This window comes from Calliphora vicina, chromosome 2 (assembly GCF_958450345.1).
Source record: "Calliphora vicina chromosome 2, idCalVici1.1, whole genome shotgun sequence".
Taxonomy (NCBI): Eukaryota; Metazoa; Arthropoda; class Insecta; order Diptera; family Calliphoridae; genus Calliphora; species Calliphora vicina.
Window position 1 is genome coordinate 80,506,842 of NC_088781.1, and position 18,120 is coordinate 80,524,961.

At 35.0% G+C, this 18,120-nt stretch overlaps 1 protein-coding gene and 1 long non-coding RNA gene across 2 annotated transcripts in view; both read left to right on the forward strand.

Annotated features, from left to right (window-relative positions):
• chico overlaps window positions 1-6,140 on the forward strand; it is a 431,529-nt gene extending 425,389 nt beyond the window's left edge. The window contains exon 6 of the mRNA XM_065500717.1: window positions 5,155-6,140. Within this exon, the coding sequence (XP_065356789.1) occupies window positions 5,155-6,121 (967 nt within the window). The 3' untranslated portion in view covers window positions 6,122-6,140. The remainder of the gene's footprint in view (window positions 1-5,154) is intronic.
• Window positions 6,141-9,138: 2,998 nt separating this feature from the next.
• Window positions 9,139-12,826, forward strand: LOC135951889 (uncharacterized). The gene is made up of 3 exons (XR_010576000.1): window positions 9,139-10,301; window positions 10,366-10,580; window positions 11,841-12,826. It is a non-coding gene; the product is annotated as an uncharacterized LOC135951889 (long non-coding RNA).
• Window positions 12,827-18,120: the final 5,294 nt, after the last annotated feature.

Genomic DNA, 18,120 nt, shown 5'->3' on the forward strand with positions numbered 1-18,120 from the left:
TCAAACGCGCTTTTTTTATTGATATCAATTTTATACATTGCGACTAGTCTCGATTGAAAATGATTGCGACTAACGGAGGGTTAAAGAATGTTTGAAGTCGTCCGTTACGTGGAAACACGTCAAGAAATTCAAATTTAATGTGAACATGAGTGTCAAGCTACAGAATGATCAATCTGGAGAATTATTTTCCAAAAAATTACTCGACATTGGCAACGGAAAAATCCCGGTTGACATTTCTACCGGCTGCATTCAATTTCCCTTCGCTTTCTACCAGTTCAAACATTGCAGAAATTACAAAAATCATGATTGGTTGAGCAAACGTGATATATTGACTGCGAAAAACATTGATGTCGACGAATTGACGTTTAATATTTAAAGTTAAATTGCTGTCGTATTGATGAAGTACAATTCGATGGATTCCGTTACTTCCCAAGATGATGTCGTCAAGTATCCAACCGAGTTTTTAAACCCATGCTTCTCGCATTGTCAATTGTATGTCGCCTATTCCCGTGTCGGGTCACCATCAGCATTATTTGTTTACCCGCCAGACAACAATCCCGTGTATCATAGAGCATTGCAATGAACGAAATTGTGATATCACGGCAAAGCAATAGAAAAAAGTATTTCTTTATTTTAATTGGTTACCTGAACAATAGGGTGGGTCAAAATTTTTTAAAGGCTCAGCTATAAAAATGTGCCAAATGGTGTAGCTAATATGTATCTAAAATTTTATTGCATTATTTTAAGTTTTACTACCTCAGGATCGCGAAATAATATTAACTACAGATACCAATATAAAATATTAGAATTCAAATCCGCATTTCAGCAGAACACGTATTTACATATTACTTTTTTATACAAATACCCTAAAAATTGTTTAATTGAGTTTTCTACATATTTTGATAAATTAGGTAAAAAGTGCTATTATTTATTTGGTTTTCATAATCTGAGAAATGGTGCGTAACAAGAATAGTTGGAAATGTCCCATATTTTTTGTTTTGTGTGAATTGAAATATAATATATTTCATTTCATTTATTAAGTCAATGGAAATACAAATTCCATACAGACTACGATTAAGTATAAAAATAAAATTAACAATTTTTTTGAAAATATTATTTAAACTATTCAATTATTTTACATAACAATTTTTTAAAGAAACATTTTGATGTGCAGAACTCTATTATCTGCGGATTAAAACAATTTCTTTGTTGTTTGGTATTAATAGCATTAAGATGTATAAACGCACGAGTAAGTGTACTGTTAAGACCATAATTGGTATTGTGATAAGGCACACAATATATTGCCAACCTATGCAAATCTGATGAAATTTTATGAGTGGACCAGTCATAGCCTTAAATATGAGAAGGAAACTAAAAAAGAGACAACATATAAAGAAATATAAGCCAAAAAATACATGCTGGTGAACGAATTTTGTTAACTTACTAGATAACGGTTACACAAATGACTATAAGTAGCCAGATATATTGTGCAGTGCATCAGAACTTGAATATGATCAGTCGGATTGTAAAGAAACAGAACAATTACGAACATTAAAATCATTTTCTTGAATACGGGTATATCAAACAATTTTTTTAATTCATATTCGTTTACTAGAAAAAAAAATGTGTATCATTTGTATGTTGCATATGAATGAACTGCCATTCAGACACCTGTTTCAACATATTGATGGTGGCAAATCAAGACCACAGACATTTTTAGAAAAAATTGCAAAGAACTTGAAAACTTTGAAAAAATACCAATAGTGAAGTTTAAACCAATTCCCACGAACTTACCAGAGCTTTGCGTTGAATATATAAGAGTAGATCTTCGTCTATATATTTCAGTTGAGAACAAATCTGACAACTCTTGCAATATTTATTGTAAATGTTTACGCTCCAGTGTGGTTTTCTATAAAAACTCTTTCCAGCTGTAAACTTAGCAGATATTAACAACAACTTTGAAGGTTTGTCGGCACAGTGATTCAAAGAAACAACAAACCCAACAACATATTCGTGAATTAGCTGTCCATCGAATTTTTAAAAATAGAACGTCAAGCTCAGATAGAATCGTTACCAAAATTTGATAGCAATAAGAATTTTGTCGCTAAATGATTATCCTTTCTATCACTTCTGTAAACATTTTTGTAAAGGCAGAATTAGTCTTTACTTTCTGTTACATTCCGAATCAGCTGTTTCTCTTTTGTACATGAAAAACATGTATAAGTAGTTAGTTTTTCTGTGCTGTTCTGTTCCGGACGAACCTGCTAAAAACAAAAATTGTCTACTTAATTGTAAGTGGCAGCGGCTTTTCAAATAAAGAAAAAAATTATTTGTTATTGATTTTGTGAAATTTTGTGGAAAAAACGAGCCGCCTGGTCGAAAATATCAAAGGAAGTGGGAATGCCAGGTAAGTTAATGTGTTTTAAAGAGGAATTATGTGTTAAAAGAAAAGAAAAATTATATATTTTGTCACAGAACAACTAACTGCCATAAGTAAAATCCAGAACGGAACAGAACGCAACAGCAACGGAAACTAAAGACTAATGAAGCCTTAATACTTTTTTTCTCTAAATATTAATATTTGTCAAAAACTCAAGTATCATAATACAATTTCATCGTCAATAATACGAATAATTTCTTTGATTTACAGTCGGTATTCAAAATTTGTTTAAAATAATTCAAAAACTTTTTATTTTCATATACACATAAAAATAAAGTTTGCTGAAAAATATCAATCAACAAAGAAATAAAATATTTCATGAAATACCCAATGATTTAAATTTTAAAAGAATTAATACTCAGTATTGTGGTCTATAAATACCTTTATCATAACGTCCCATTAGCCTATTGTCAATATTATCAAAACTTTTTGAAAAGTTGTTACTTGAGAGACTTATAGTGCACCTTGACGAAAATTGCATTATTCCTGACCATCAATTTGGTCTCAGAAGGAAACATAGTACTATCGAACAGGTACATCGGATAACTACACTTATTCGGAAAACCTTCGAGAACAAGCAGTATTGTTCCGCATTATTTATTGACATATCTCAAGCCTTCGATAAAGTCTGGCACGATGGACTAATACACAAAATTACTAGATTACTACCTTGGAACGTACATAAACTGCTTAAAAATTACATACAAGAAAAATCTTTCCAAATCAGATCAAAGGATGTGATCTCAACACGTCGAAAAATATCCGCTGGTGTACCACAGGGAAGTATTCTAGGGCCGTTCCTATATATTTTATATACTGCAGATATGCCTACGAGCGCACTGACTCACACATCTACATTTGAGGATGATACCGCTTTTTTAAGTACACATGAAAACCCCGCTATAGCTTCTGAACAACTCCAGTCTCACATCGGCGATTTGGAAAAATGGTCAATGCAACAAAATGTATTCACGTTACATTTACTTTAAGACGAAAAAGTTGCCCTTCCATACAGATAAATAATATCAAAATCCCAGAACAGAGGCATGTGAGATATCTCGGTATCCATCTTGATCGCCGTTTAACATGGTCCCACCATATTGAATCCAAGGTTACGCAAATAAAATTAAAGTCAGTTTAGTTGCACTGGTTAATTGGCCCAGGGTCTGCTCTAGACTTGGAATACAAAGTGCTTTTGTACAAAACAATTATAAAACCGATATGGCTATACGGCATTCAGCTATGGGGAACAGCCTCCTCATCTAACGTTGAAAAATTGCAAAGAAAGCAGTCAGCACTGTTAAGTACAATAACAGGTGCCCCATGGTACATTCGCAATAGTAATATCCATAGGGATCTCAATGTCCCCATAATACGCGAGGAGATCAAACTCTCCAGTCTAAAATACATTTCACAACTAATGGATCATCCAAACCCCTTTGCCAGGGAGTTGCTGTCATTTGAGGGTCATAGACGACTCAGGCGATTGGAAACACTGGATCTGGCCAGATAATCATTTAACGAGCACTCATGTTGGACATTGCAGCGGCAATAACAACTATAGTTTTAGTTTAGGTTAAGATTTGAATACTTATTTGTAAATTTCTAAAAAGAAAGATTCAATAAAGAAAAAAGATACTGAAAAAAAATATCTTTATACGTATGTAATTATAATTGATTTCTATTACAAATAAATACAGTTACCTAGAATAAACTTGCTTATGATACTCTGTTGTCATTTTTAATTAAATTTTTAAAAAATTCAACATGAAACCGGAGCCATAAAAAATTTAAACAAAATTTTTCTTCATACACGGGTGACCCACCCTACTGAACAAACATAGGGTTAAAATTAGAGACGCAACCCAAATTCTATGGTTGAGATAACAACAAAATGATATTTTAATTTGGACAGGACAACGTCTGCCGGGTCAGCTAGTTGAGAATATAATAGGAGATAAAAATATGAAAAAAGTATGACAATACCTCACATGGTTTTTCCGTACCAGCGATATAAATTTTGCTATTTTCGAGAAAAACATATTTTTGCGAATGAGCCCAATTACCTTACTGTTATGAATTTTTAGTAAAACCTATTCATAATATTATATTCCAGGTAATTTTAGATACAGTATTAAAGTTTTACTAAAATCTAAAAACGCTAACCCTTAAATCGTGAAGGTAAAATTTTTCAATATTTGGAATTTCTCATGGAAAGATAGCTAAATGTTATATATTTTTTGTGCCGATTTTGTTGAAACTTAAGAGAAATATAACACGAAGTCTAGTATTTATAATAACAACACAAAATTTTAAATTAACCCTAAATGGCACTTGGGGTTAAAATGAAACTCAACATTTAAAAATTATTGTAGTTTATATTTTTTATCATATCTAAACTTAATTGAAAAATTACTAGTCTAAAGGTAGGGTCAAACATGGCAAATATTTGAAAAATACAACCACTAAATAAAATATATTTTAATTCTTTTAAACACCTTTTACTTAGGACAATTTAAAGCTAATATTTTGTTCAATTTATTTGATGCTGTTTGATCTTACAAAACACTTGTAAGAGTAAACAACGTCACACAAATGTGTGCTAAATTAAGTGGTTATGTATTTTTCAAATATTTGTCATGTGTGACCCTACCTTAAGAATTTTGAGTTATATAATGCTTGATATATACAATTTCAATCTTTTTGGTTTTCAGATTACAATTCTCTGTTCGAGCTTACTCCTTTGGAGGCAAAGATGAAAATGATCTAACTAAGGAAAGTATAGTAAACCGAGTAAGAGCATTTTCAGTAGGATCCCGAATCAAAAGTACCCGTATATGTTCAAAAACTAATTTTAAGTTGTTCAATAGCGACAATATCAATAACGATTTTGTAGAAAGTTCAACAAGAAAGTCGATCAGTGTTCCTGTTCTTATTAATAGACACTTACAAGCTGTTGATCGAATGGCTGATTTGATGGAAATTGATTTCTCAAAATCAATAGATAAAAGTTTAAAAAGGAATATCCAGAAAAATAAAAATGAGTGCCAAAATGCATCAAATATGCTACCACGAAGTTTGAATATATCAAACTCGATAGAATCTATTGATAGAAGTATAAAAAGAGTGGACAGTGGTTACTTAGAAATGAAACCAATTACACTAGCTTCGAATGGCATAATATATAATGACAACAATCCTGTAAATGATACTGGTGTATTTTCACAAAATCGGCATAACTTTAAACGAAAAGACATTAGTATCGATTCGACAGCATTAACGGATACGAGTGATGCGCCTGTTTCAACTCCAAAAGTAACTAATTACTTGTACGATAAAGGTTTAATCCCAAAAGATGGCAAAAATAAAGAACGCACATCAATACCGATCAGCAATTTAACACTATCTTCAAAGTGCAGTAACAAATATTCTGACAAATATTCGGCTGATGTCATCAACTTACCCCAAGCAGATGCGTCTTGTATGAAGCAACAGGACCTATATTATGCCAGCTTAGATCTACCAAAATGTTGCAATGAAGTAAATACTCGATATAGCTTCAAGGAAAGCTCAAGCGACACAAATATTGGAGAGGTTCAAAATGAATATGCTAAGATAAACTTTGTTAAACCCGAAACATCATGTAGTTTAATAGATGAAAAAAAAAAAAGTTTTCAATAAATATATATCTTAAAAGATACCTATTTTCTATTTTTATTATAATACACTTATATATTTGCTAAGTATACTAGAGTGGTGTCCAATTTTTGGTTTTCAATTTTAAATTGTTCTGTTCGGTATATTGTGCCAATATGTCTAAAACTTCAGTAATGCACATGTTTGCTATTTTTACACTTACAATATGGCCATACGGATGGACATATTCACAATAGTTGTTCACACGAGATAAATTCATATGAGGATATGAAATTGTTCGCTTCGTGAACAAATTAATGGCTCGTTACGTTTTATTTAATTTTTTTAAATTTGAGACCCTAGGTGAAAATAAATCTGTAACTTCTAAACGATTTGAATAACATGCTCGAAGAAGACGTACTGTCGAGGGTAAGTTTTGAATTTTTGTGGGCCCATGAGTTCAAAATTCAAAACTTAAATTGCCGACTTGCAATTTAGTTTTGAGGTGCATTTTGCTATTAAATAATCGAAATGTGTGCGTAATTGTCGTTCTAATGAGATACAAAAGACAAAATTGGTTAAAAAATTTTAAAGTTATTAAAAATTCTCCAGGCCATTAATGTGTCTCAGGCTACTAGAACAAGAAATGTAGGAACAAAATTAACATATTTTGAGAAATATTAAAGTAAAATCTCATTTTTACTTAAAATATATCCATATTCACTTGTATAAGAGTTTTTGTCTTATTAGGTAACCGTTAACCTATTCGCAGGTATGACCATAAAAATTAATTCTTTTAACGGCAGTTTCAACTCTATTTTCAAATTTTTAAAAATTTTGTTAAACAAATTTTAGAATTTTTTTATGATCACATGGGAATTTATTGACAACATAATAGGGAATAAAAATGTGAAGAAAGTATGTCAATACCTCCTATAGTTTTTCCGTACCTGCGATATAAATTTTGCGACTTTCGAGAAAAGCTAACTTTTTGGCGAATGAGCCCAATTTCCTTACTGTTATTAATTTTAAGTAAAATCTGCTCAGAATATTATAGCCCAGGTAATTTTAAATATAGTCTGAAAATTTTCCTAAAATCGTAAAACGTTAACCCTTAAATCGTGAAGGTCAAAAGTCAAATTTTTCAATGTTTGGAATTACTAATGGAAAGATAGCGAAATGTTATATGAGGGGCTTAGAGCACAAGGGATTCAAGTGACTAATGTTTAATAATGAGAAAAATGAGGATAAAGTTAATTTACAATAAAAAATGTTAGATGCTATCTGGAATATTGCTTTTTAATTAATAGAGATCCTGAGATATATTTTAATCTAACACGATAAAAAAATACCATATTTTACATATACAAATATCCAAAAATTACCTTTGAAGTGAGGAAAGTCACACTTATACCCCTTGTGCTTTAATTTTTATCAAAGTTCTGAATTACCTGATAAGAAAACCACATAGACTCAATTTTTTTATTAACATTTTATTAAGAAGAGCTTTTATGGTTCTTTGTTACATTTTTTAGTCGTCATAATCAGATTCCATGACATCATAATTTGATTTTCGATTCTTTCCGGAATTTATTCCATTCTATCGTGAGGAAGTGCTTTAAACCATTCATGGTAAATTGGTGGTATATATCAAAGAAGATCCTGTAGGTTCTTGAATTTCTGGAATATTATTGTTTTGACGCTGTTTTTTTGGAGGAAGTTGTGGTAGAAACTACACGACTCGGTCAACATTTCGAGCTTTCAGATTTAGTTTGGTGAAGTTTTCTTGCACATTCATAAGATCATCTTTGTATGAGATGATCAGATTCCGAAAATTCGTCAATATTATTTTCAGATTCACTTATTTTTAATAAATAATAAAAAATCAACAATTATTAATATACTCGATTCCATTATTTTATGTTACTTTTTCTTTTTTGGAAAATAATCCACAAAGGTATTTGAAACAGGTGTTTTGATAACAAGTGATGGAATTAATCGCTAGATTTTAGCTTATCTGAATTCACTAAATCAGTCCATGTGAAAAATTAATTTTAATATTTGCTAAGAGCACAAGGGGTTTAAGTGCTCATGTACCCCTTGTGCTCCAACCGAAACAGGTATTTTAATGACAAGTGCTAGAATTGTTCGCCATATCTCGCTAACGGATGAGAATACCACGTTCAACTCTTGTGCTATGAACTTCTCTGAACTTCACCTACTAACACCATATGTTAACTCAATTTGAGAAAAAAAAGGCACTTGAACCCCTTGTGCTCTAAGCCCCTCATATATTTTTCTGCCGATTTTGATGAAACTTGAGAAAAATATAACAAATTCACAATAACAGCACAAAAATGGAAATTAACCTTTAAGAGCACTTGGGGTCAAAATGACTGTGTTTTTCGTGATTTTAAAACTTCAGGGTCATTTGTTAATTACTTAATTTTGTTCCTACATTTCTTGTTCTAGTGGCCTGAGACACTTTAATGGCCTGGCGAATTTTTAATAACTTTAACTTGTTTTAACCAATTCGATTCTTTTAAATTAAATTGCAAAAGTAATTTGGTAATTGCGATAGTATTCAGCGGGTACCGTTTTAACATTTCAAACATTTAATTCTAAGGGATACTCTAGTATATAAGTTGCATCATCCATCAAACAACAGGTGTTTTTTTTTATAAAATTTGACCTAAATTTTTTAGCTCGTTCTTTTGCTTCTACCTTCTTTACCGCATTGCGATCTGGAACTTTATACGATTTCAACCCATCATTAGCTTTCGCTCTGGGCACAAAAGAATCAGAGCATTTAACTTTAGAAGCTGCTTTTCTGATAGAAGTATCCGGTGCTCTTCGAAAGAGTTGTTCGACTTTTTTTGCCTTACCTATATCTGTTAAACCTTTTTTTTCTTCCTGATCAGGGTTTATTTAAATTTTCAAGTCTTTCTTCCTTATACTGTTCAATGGCTTTCGCTGTAAATTTTTACCGCGTTCCCCAAAATATGGGAGGGTTGGAAAACCTTATGCAAGCACTTACTGAGAATATTTTCCCCTGCTGTGGGTAGTCACCTTGAGTCTTCGGGCACGGTGCAGGGGCTTAAGCATCCTAAGGATGTGATCTAAGAACTACCCTCCCCATACGTCATAGCGTCTGTCCTCTATGTTAAGAGCGGCTGTGGGGTAAATGACCATCTTCGGTCGCCTAGCGATCACGACCTCAATTGGTAGCGTCTGTTCCCTTAGTTAGGGCGGCTACCAATTTCCTCTGTCTGCATTTTTGATGTCGGTCCGGGACTGTGGTTGGGTTACCTAGGCAACATAACCGTACCATCTGGCGTCTGTTCCCTATGTTAAGGGCGGCTGGGAAGTACGATCTGGTTCTGTCAGTCCGAATGATTTTGGTAAAAAACTCAAATCCAGGATGCGTCTGACTCACATTGAGCGGCATCCTGGTCTGCGTCTGACTCCTGTGAGCAGCAGTGTCTTTTTTCTTACCTATGGTAGAGGTATAAACTGCGAAACCTGATGCGAAAATGACTACGGACAGATGGCTGCTTCTGGAGGAGAAGATCTTGCGGGCACTAGTTGACGAACTCGCATGCAGTGAGGATGATTCCTTCACTGCATTCGACGACGCCAAATGGTTAAAGGGTGTCAAGATCATCGGGTGTGGTAACGAGAAGACTCTAGGCTTTCTCAGAAACTGTATCCGAGGAGTTGGCGAACTCTGTCCCAATGCAAGAATCGAAATCGTCCCACTGGATCAAGTACCTTTTCGTACGACGGTGAGAGTGTGGGTTCCTCCTCCTCTTTTGGAGGACGAAGCCACGGTAATACTTATAAAGCGTCAGAACAAGGAACTTGGCATAGAGGACTGGACGATCGAACGAGGACCCTCGAGGGACAAAGGAGAAGGCAAGGATCTTTGGATCAAAATCGGTTCAGATTCCCTCCGACTCCTGCGTTCTTCGCAAGGCGTCATTTAGTACGGGCTAAACCAACTTCGGTTGATCTTGCCCGCGGTGAAGCGCAGTGATGAACCCAAGCGGCCTGAGAGTGGTACAGATTAATCTGCACCACTCCGAAGCAGCATCGGACGATTTGCTGCGCTTCATGGAGAAGGAAGCTATCCACGTGGCCTTAATCCAAGAACCCTGGCTTGTAGCCAGTAAAGTTCGAGGCGTCCGGTCACGAAACTATGTGCTCCTTTCTCCGACCCCTGAAGGTAAAGTAAGGAGCTGTATTTTGGTCAGGAAAGACATTAAGGTTTTCCTTCTATCTAATTACAGTTCTGGTGATTTAACTGTAGTTGCACTAGAGCGATAAGGGTTACCAACCCTAATCATATCATCTGCGTACCTACCATACGAAGTAGTTAATCCGCCCTCACGTGCTGTACGTACACTTGTAGACTGGTGTAACACAAGGGGCCATGATCTCATCATAGGATGCGATGCAAATGCCCATCATACTCTGTGGGGGAGCTCGGACATAAATGACAGGGGTGAGTGTTTACTTCAATACCTTCTATCTACTAACCTAAGTGTTTGCAATAGGGGTAATAGACCAACGTTCTTCAATAGGATCAGGGAGCAGGTCATTGATATTACTTTGGTAGGGAACACTGACTCAGTTAGAATTCTTGATTCAGTTAGAATTCTTGATTGGAGAGTTTCACTCGAGTGCTCATTCTCCGATCACCACAGGATAATTTTTACGATACAGCTTACACTGGATAGGGAAAACCCCTTTAGAAATCCTAGGAAAACCGACTGGGTCAAATTCAGTAATCTTAGTGACACCATACCACCTCCAGCAATGGATGGACTAAATGGTACACGGGACTTGGACGACTCGGTAGAGTTTCTATCCAGGTTATTAAGGGAAGCCTACTAGGCTTCGTGTAGGGAGCGGCAGGCACCTAGGAAATTCCGGCAACCATGGTGGAATCCTACACTAATGCAGCTAAGGAAGGAATGTAGAAAACTTTTTAATAAGGCGAAGAGGGATCAAGACTTGTTGAGCTGGGACGATTATCGTCAAAGCTTCAACACTTTCAAAAGGGAAACCAGACGTTCAAAGAAGGAATCATATTTTTGCGAATGAGCCCAATTACCTTACTGTTATGAATTTTTAGTAAAACCTATTCATAATATTATATTCCAGGTAATTTTAGATACAGTATTAAAGTTTTACTAAAATCTAAAAACGCTAACCCTTAAATCGTGAAGGTAAAATTTTTCAATATTTGGAATTTCTCATGGAAAGATAGCTAAATGTTATATATTTTTTGTGCCGATTTTGTTGAAACTTAAGAGAAATATAACACGAAGTCTAGTATTTATAATAACAACACAAAATTTTAAATTAACCCTAAATGGCACTTGGGGTTAAAATGAAACTCAACATTTAAAAATTATTGTAGTTTATATTTTTTATCATATCTAAACTTAATTGAAAAATTACTAGTCTAAAGGTAGGGTCAAACATGGCAAATATTTGAAAAATACAACCACTAAATAAAATATATTTTAATTCTTTTAAACACCTTTTACTTAGGACAATTTAAAGCTAATATTTTGTTCAATTTATTTGATGCTGTTTGATCTTACAAAACACTTGTAAGAGTAAACAACGTCACACAAATGTGTGCTAAATTAAGTGGTTATGTATTTTTCAAATATTTGTCATGTGTGACCCTACCTTAAGAATTTTGAGTTATATAATGCTTGATATATACAATTTCAATCTTTTTGGTTTTCAGATTACAATTCTCTGTTCGAGCTTACTCCTTTGGAGGCAAAGATGAAAATGATCTAACTAAGGAAAGTATAGTAAACCGAGTAAGAGCATTTTCAGTAGGATCCCGAATCAAAAGTACCCGTATATGTTCAAAAACTAATTTTAAGTTGTTCAATAGCGACAATATCAATTACGATTTTGTAGAAAGTTCAACAAGAAAGTCGATCAGTGTTCCTGTTCTTATTAATAGACACTTACAAGCTGTTGATCGAATGGCTGATTTGATGGAAATTGATTTCTCAAAATCAATAGATAAAAGTTTAAAAAGGAATATCCAGAAAAATAAAAATGAGTGCCAAAATGCATCAAATATGCTACCACGAAGTTTGAATATATCAAACTCGATAGAATCTATTGATAGAAGTATAAAAAGAGTGGACAGTGGTTACTTAGAAATGAAACCAATTACACTAGCTTCGAATGGCATAATATATAATGACAACAATCCTGTAAATGATACTGGTGTATTTTCACAAAATCGGCATAACTTTAAACGAAAAGACATTAGTATCGATTCGACAGCATTAACGGATACGAGTGATGCGCCTGTTTCAACTCCAAAAGTAACTAATTACTTGTACGATAAAGGTTTAATCCCAAAAGATGGCAAAAATAAAGAACGCACATCAATACCGATCAGCAATTTAACACTATCTTCAAAGTGCAGTAACAAATATTCTGACAAATATTCGGCTGATGTCATCAACTTACCCCAAGCAGATGCGTCTTGTATGAAGCAACAGGACCTATATTATGCCAGCTTAGATCTACCAAAATGTTGCAATGAAGTAAATACTCGATATAGCTTCAAGGAAAGCTCAAGCGACACAAATATTGGAGAGGTTCAAAATGAATATGCTAAGATAAACTTTGTTAAACCCGAAACATCATGTAGTTTAATAGATGAAAAAAAAAAAAGTTTTCAATAAATATATATCTTAAAAGATACCTATTTTCTATTTTTATTATAATACACTTATATATTTGCTAAGTATACTAGAGTGGTGTCCAATTTTTGGTTTTCAATTTTAAATTGTTCTGTTCGGTATATTGTGCCAATATGTCTAAAACTTCAGTAATGCACATGTTTGCTATTTTTACACTTACAATATGGCCATACGGATGGACATATTCACAATAGTTGTTCACACGAGATAAATTCATATGAGGATATGAAATTGTTCGCTTCGTGAACAAATTAATGGCTCGTTACGTTTTATTTAATTTTTTTAAATTTGAGACCCTAGGTGAAAATAAATCTGTAACTTCTAAACGATTTGAATAACATGCTCGAAGAAGACGTACTGTCGAGGGTAAGTTTTGAATTTTTGTGGGCCCATGAGTTCAAAATTCAAAACTTAAATTGCCGACTTGCAATTTAGTTTTGAGGTGCATTTTGCTATTAAATAATCGAAATGTGTGCGTAATTGTCGTTCTAATGAGATACAAAAGACAAAATTGGTTAAAAAATTTTAAAGTTATTAAAAATTCTCCAGGCCATTAATGTGTCTCAGGCTACTAGAACAAGAAATGTAGGAACAAAATTAACATATTTTGAGAAATATTAAAGTAAAATCTCATTTTTACTTAAAATATATCCATATTCACTTGTATAAGAGTTTTTGTCTTATTAGGTAACCGTTAACCTATTCGCAGGTATGACCATAAAAATTAATTCTTTTAACGGCAGTTTCAACTCTATTTTCAAATTTTTAAAAATTTTGTTAAACAAATTTTAGAATTTTTTTATGATCACATGGGAATTTATTGACAACATAATAGGGAATAAAAATGTGAAGAAAGTATGTCAATACCTCCTATAGTTTTTCCGTACCTGCGATATAAATTTTGCGACTTTCGAGAAAAGCTAACTTTTTGGCGAATGAGCCCAATTTCCTTACTGTTATTAATTTTAAGTAAAATCTGCTCAGAATATTATAGCCCAGGTAATTTTAAATATAGTCTGAAAATTTTCCTAAAATCGGAAAACGTTAACCCTTAAATCGTGAAGGTCAAAAGTCAAATTTTTCAATGTTTGGAATTACTAATGGAAAGATAGCGAAATGTTATATGAGGGGCTTAGAGCACAAGGGATTCAAGTGACTAATGTTTAATAATGAGAAAAATGAGGATAAAGTTAATTTACAATAAAAAATGTTAGATGCTATCTGGAATATTGCTTTTTAATTAATAGAGATCCTGAGATATATTTTAATCTAACACGATAAAAAAATACCATATTTTACATATACAAATATCCAAAAATTACCTTTGAAGTGAGGAAAGTCACACTTATACCCCTTGTGCTTTAATTTTTATCAAAGTTCTGAATTACCTGATAAGAAAACCACATAGACTCAATTTTTTTATTAACATTTTATTAAGAAGAGCTTTTATGGTTCTTTGTTACATTTTTTAGTCGTCATAATCAGATTCCATGACATCATAATTTGATTTTCGATTCTTTCCGGAATTTATTCCATTCTATCGTGAGGAAGTGCTTTAAACCATTCATGGTAAATTGGTGGTATATATCAAAGAAGATCCTGTAGGTTCTTGAATTTCTGGAATATTATTGTTTTGACGCTGTTTTTTTGGAGGAAGTTGTGGTAGAAACTACACGACTCGGTCAACATTTCGAGCTTTCAGATTTAGTTTGGTGAAGTTTTCTTGCACATTCATAAGATCATCTTTGTATGAGATGATCAGATTCCGAAAATTCGTCAATATTATTTTCAGATTCACTTATTTTTAATAAATAATAAAAAATCAACAATTATTAATATACTCGATTCCATTATTTTATGTTACTTTTTCTTTTTTGGAAAATAATCCACAAAGGTATTTGAAACAGGTGTTTTGATAACAAGTGATGGAATTAATCGCTAGATTTTAGCTTATCTGAATTCACTAAATCAGTCCATGTGAAAAATTAATTTTAATATTTGCTAAGAGCACAAGGGGTTTAAGTGCTCATGTACCCCTTGTGCTCCAACCGAAACAGGTATTTTAATGACAAGTGCTAGAATTGTTCGCCATATCTCGCTAACGGATGAGAATACCACGTTCAACTCTTGTGCTATGAACTTCTCTGAACTTCACCTACTAACACCATATGTTAACTCAATTTGAGAAAAAAAAGGCACTTGAACCCCTTGTGCTCTAAGCCCCTCATATATTTTTCTGCCGATTTTGATGAAACTTGAGAAAAATATAACAAATTCACAATAACAGCACAAAAATGGAAATTAACCTTTAAGAGCACTTGGGGTCAAAATGACTGTGTTTTTCGTGATTTTAAAACTTCAGGGTCATTTGTTAATTACTTAATTTTGTTCCTACATTTCTTGTTCTAGTGGCCTGAGACACTTTAATGGCCTGGCGAATTTTTAATAACTTTAACTTGTTTTAACCAATTCGATTCTTTTAAATTAAATTGCAAAAGTAATTTGGTAATTGCGATAGTATTCAGCGGGTACCGTTTTAACATTTCAAACATTTAATTCTAAGGGATACTCTAGTATATAAGTTGCATCATCCATCAAACAACAGGTGTTTTTTTTTATAAAATTTGACCTAAATTTTTTAGCTCGTTCTTTTGCTTCTACCTTCTTTACCGCATTGCGATCTGGAACTTTATACGATTTCAACCCATCATTAGCTTTCGCTCTGGGCACAAAAGAATCAGAGCATTTAACTTTAGAAGCTGCTTTTCTGATAGAAGTATCCGGTGCTCTTCGAAAGAGTTGTTCGACTTTTTTTGCCTTACCTATATCTGTTAAACCTTTTTTTTCTTCCTGATCAGGGTTTATTTAAATTTTCAAGTCTTTCTTCCTTATACTGTTCAATGGCTTTCGCTGTAAATTTTTACCGCGTTCCCCAAAATATGGGAGGGTTGGAAAACCTTATGCAAGCACTTACTGAGAATATTTTCCCCTGCTGTGGGTAGTCACCTTGAGTCTTCGGGCACGGTGCAGGGGCTTAAGCATCCTAAGGATGTGATCTAAGAACTACCCTCCCCATACGTCATAGCGTCTGTCCTCTATGTTAAGAGCGGCTGTGGGGTAAATGACCATCTTCGGTCGCCTAGCGATCACGACCTCAATTGGTAGCGTCTGTTCCCTTAGTTAGGGCGGCTACCAATTTCCTCTGTCTGCATTTTTGATGTCGGTCCGGGACTGTGGTTGGGTTACCTAGGCAACATAACCGTACCATCTGGCGTCTGTTCCCTATGTTAAGGGCGGCTGGGAAGTACGATCTGGTTCTGTCAGTCCGAATGATTTTGGTAAAAAACTCAAATCCAGGATGCGTCTGACTCACATTGAGCGGCATCCTGGTCTGCGTCTGACTCCTGTGAGCAGCAGTGTCTTTTTTCTTACCTATGGTAGAGGTATAAACTGCGAAACCTGATGCGAAAATGACTACGGACAGATGGCTGCTTCTGGAGGAGAAGATCTTGCGGGCACTAGTTGACGAACTCGCATGCAGTGAGGATGATTCCTTCACTGCATTCGACGACGCCAAATGGTTAAAGGGTGTCAAGATCATCGGGTGTGGTAACGAGAAGACTCTAGGCTTTCTCAGAAACTGTATCCGAGGAGTTGGCGAACTCTGTCCCAATGCAAGAATCGAAATCGTCCCACTGGATCAAGTACCTTTTCGTACGACGGTGAGAGTGTGGGTTCCTCCTCCTCTTTTGGAGGACGAAGCCACGGTAATACTTATAAAGCGTCAGAACAAGGAACTTGGCATAGAGGACTGGACGATCGAACGAGGACCCTCGAGGGACAAAGGAGAAGGCAAGGATCTTTGGATCAAAATCGGTTCAGATTCCCTCCGACTCCTGCGTTCTTCGCAAGGCGTCATTTAGTACGGGCTAAACCAACTTCGGTTGATCTTGCCCGCGGTGAAGCGCAGTGATGAACCCAAGCGGCCTGAGAGTGGTACAGATTAATCTGCACCACTCCGAAGCAGCATCGGACGATTTGCTGCGCTTCATGGAGAAGGAAGCTATCCACATGGCCTTAATCCAAGAACCCTGGCTTGTAGCCAGTAAAGTTCGAGGCGTCCGGTCACGAAACTATGTGCTCCTTTCTCCGACCCCTGAAGGTAAAGTAAGGAGCTGTATTTTGGTCAGGAAAGACATTAAGGTTTTCCTTCTATCTAATTACAGTTCTGGTGATTTAACTGTAGTTGCACTAGAGCGATAAGGGTTACCAACCCTAATCATATCATCTGCGTACCTACCATACGAAGTAGTTAATCCGCCCTCACGTGCTGTACGTACACTTGTAGACTGGTGTAACACAAGGGGCCATGATCTCATCATAGGATGCGATGCAAATGCCCATCATACTCTGTGGGGGAGCTCGGACATAAATGACAGGGGTGAGTGTTTACTTCAATACCTTCTATCTACTAACCTAAGTGTTTGCAATAGGGGTAATAGACCAACGTTCTTCAATAGGATCAGGGAGCAGGTCATTGATATTACTTTGGTAGGGAACACTGACTCAGTTAGAATTCTTGATTCAGTTAGAATTCTTGATTGGAGAGTTTCACTCGAGTGCTCATTCTCCGATCACCACAGGATAATTTTTACGATACAGCTTACACTGGATAGGGAAAACCCCTTTAGAAATCCTAGGAAAACCGACTGGGTCAAATTCAGTAATCTTAGTGACACCATACCACCTCCAGCAATGGATGGACTAAATGGTACACGGGACTTGGACGACTCGGTAGAGTTTCTATCCAGGTTATTAAGGGAAGCCTACTAGGCTTCGTGTAGGGAGCGGCAGGCACCTAGGAAATTCCGGCAACCATGGTGGAATCCTACACTAATGCAGCTAAGGAAGGAATGTAGAAAACTTTTTAATAAGGCGAAGAGGGATCAAGACTTGTTGAGCTGGGACGATTATCGTCAAAGCTTCAACACTTTCAAAAGGGAAACCAGACGTTCAAAGAAGGAATCTTGGGAGCGTTTCTGTGAGGAACTTGAGAATACCACGGAGGCATCGGGTCTACGAAAGGTACTATCCAAAGATCCTGGTACGCCCGTATTCCTGATGAAACCAGATGGTAACTTTACTGAAAGTAGTACCGAAACTTTGGAACTACTTATGGGGACACACTTTCCGGGTTGCAGGGATGATGAAAATGAGGGCTCCGCTTCGGAGCACCTTGCAGCTTCTCAAATCCACATAAGTGAATTAGTTAGCACCATTGTTAGCGTGGAGAAA